The 2,580-nt window shown below is 43.7% G+C and overlaps 1 protein-coding gene across 1 annotated transcript; it reads left to right on the top strand.

Moving 5' to 3' along the window:
* The first annotated feature begins 1,257 nt into the window (after window positions 1-1,257).
* LOC142175268 (uncharacterized) lies at window positions 1,258-1,994 on the top strand. The gene is made up of 2 exons (XM_075241853.1): window positions 1,258-1,888; window positions 1,930-1,994. The coding sequence occupies exons 1-2, from the start codon at window positions 1,258-1,260 to the stop codon at window positions 1,992-1,994; spliced, it is 696 nt and encodes a 231-aa protein (XP_075097954.1).
* The last annotated feature ends 586 nt before the right edge of the window (window positions 1,995-2,580 follow it).

The raw sequence follows: 2,580 nt of genomic DNA, 5'->3' as shown, positions 1-2,580 counted from the left end.
TTTAGGATAAAGACCTTGTGGGTTTTCCTTGTTAATCTTCCAAGATTTGAGCAAGAATTGAAGAACAATTGTTGAGGAACACTTTTCCACTCTAGGGCACTCTCTCACTCTAAAACTATCAGGTTTTAGCTCAAGAAATGACTTAACCTCTCTCTCTATCCAGCCTTGGGGGTATTTAATGGGCTCTTACGTGTGCGATCGCGTATACTTAGAGGCTCCGTAGACAGGTGCTGGGTGGTAGTCGATGTTAGGAATTGAACTAGAAATGTTAGTATTCGGCAGACATATTTTTCATTATATCTATAAACTTGTAATATTTTGGAAATTATGAATGAAGCTGCTAATGGAAACGAAACGGGAGTTGTTAATGAAATCTTATTAGTGTTTGAGTAATGGAGTACATCTCCTCGTTATTCATGGTTGAATTTGGGTAGAATGAAATCTAACAGGCTTGCTCAGCCGGGTTTACTCGGTTGAGCGCCGGTCGCGCTCCCCGAGTTTGGGGCGTGACATGATGAGTGAGAGTTGAGATCGACAGATTGAGTACCCTGAGAGTATGAGAACCTGGGATTATTATTGTGATGCATTACATTTGACTTGCATATTTGACATGTAGGCATAGAGATGTAACATTCCTCATGCTAGTTGTACTTGGCATATTTTATCAGTGTTAAGCTTAAATTGTTAAACTTGATAGCATGTCTAAATTTCTGTACTGTGTATGAACTGAATATGGAAGTTCTCTGAGTTATTACTGTCATTATCTTGTTATATCTGTGTCATCATTATTTTAATTCGAACTGTACCTTTCTAAGCTCATAACTGCTTTCAGCCCAAGGATAGTCCTATTACTTATTGAGTACATTAGGTCGATTGCACTCATACTACAGTCTGTACTTTGTTTGTACATCTAGGTACATCTGGACGCGGTTGTTGCTAGAGTGGTGATAGTACCTGTTTGGAGACCTCGAGGTAGCCACCATGATGCCCGCAGACCTTGACTCTTCTTCCTTTCATTATATTTCAATACTGATCTATTTTCTCAGACAATTGTACTAGAGTTTTAGACTATGCTAACATTAGTAGCTCATGTACTCGGTAACACCAAGATTTTGGGATTTTTTGTTGTTGAGTTTGAGTTATTTTTATCAGTTATCTATGAGATTTTCCACTGTTGAACTTGTTACAAATCATGTTTTAAATTCAAATGCGTAGTTGTTATGTGATTGGCCTGGATGAGTAGGGGGCACGTCTAGTATGTGGTTCACGACTGCGAATTGCATTAGGGTAGCTGCTAGAGCGGTCTTAGGGGTCACGAAGGGCTCTCCTGGGGGTCATAAAGGGGACTGGTGGTGGAATGGAGAGGTCCAAGGTAAAGTGAAAACTAAGAAAGCTGCTTATTTGAAGCTAGTGGAGAGTACAAACGAGGAGGAAAAAAGGACTTATCGGGAGAGTTACAGAAAGGCAAAGAAAGAGGCAAAGTTAGTAGTTACGACGGCTAAGAACGCGGCGTTTGCTCGTTTGTACGAGGAGCTCGGGGGCAAAGGCGGGGACAAGAAGTTGTATCGGTTGGCCAACGTGAGGGAGAGAAAAGCCCGTGACTTAGACCAAGTCAAGTGCATCAAGGACGAGGATGGTAATGTATTGATGGACGAGGCACTTATTAGGAGAAGATGGCAAACATACTTCCATAAACTGTTGAACGAGGAGGGAGATAGACACATTGTGCTAAGTGAGTTGGAGCACTCCGAGAGTGGGCAGGATTTTGGGTATTATAGGTGGATTACTGTAGAGGAGGTGGAAGGGGAGATGCGTAAGATGTGCAGGGGCAGAGCGACGGGGCCAGACGAAATCCCGGTGGAATTATGGAAGAGCGCGGGGAGAGCAGGTTTGGAGTGGCTCACTGGGCTGTTAAATGTTATTTTTAAGACGAAGAAGATGCCCGAAGAATGGAGGTGGAGTATGATGGTTCCGCTTTACAAGAACAAGGGTGATATCCAAAATTGCAACAATTATAGGGGTATTAAGCTATTGAGTCACACTATGAAGGTTTGGGAGAGGGTGGTGGAGGCCAGGGTGAGGAGGTGCGTGTCTATTTCTGAGAATCTATTTAGATTCATGCCGGGGTGTTAGACTATGGAAGCGATTCATCTGGTAAGAAGATTAGTGGAGCAGTATAGGGAGAGGAAGAAGGACTTTCATATGGTGTTTATTGATCCTGAGAAAGCGTACGATAAAGTCCCGAGGGAGGTCCTGTGGAGGTGTTTGGAGGTTAGAGCCATTCCGGTAGCGTACATTAGGGTGATTAAGGATATGTATGATGATGCTAAGACTCGGGTGAGAACTGTGGGTGGTGACTCGGAGCATTTCTCTGTGGTGATGGGGTTGCACCAGGGATCGGCTCTTAGCCCGTTTTTATTTGCCTTGGCGATGGATGTACTGTTGCGACACATCCAAGGGGAGGTTCCTTGGTGCATGCTATTTGCCGATGATATAGTGTTGATTGACGAGACGCGAAGCGGAGTTAACGCGAGGTTGGAGGTTTGGAGACAGACCTTGGAGTCTAAAGGTTTCAAACTG

Source organism: Nicotiana tabacum, chromosome 21 (assembly GCF_000715075.1).
Source record: "Nicotiana tabacum cultivar K326 chromosome 21, ASM71507v2, whole genome shotgun sequence".
NCBI lineage: Eukaryota > Viridiplantae > Streptophyta > Magnoliopsida > Solanales > Solanaceae > Nicotiana > Nicotiana tabacum.
This window is presented reverse-complemented; position numbering and strand designations above follow the sequence as displayed.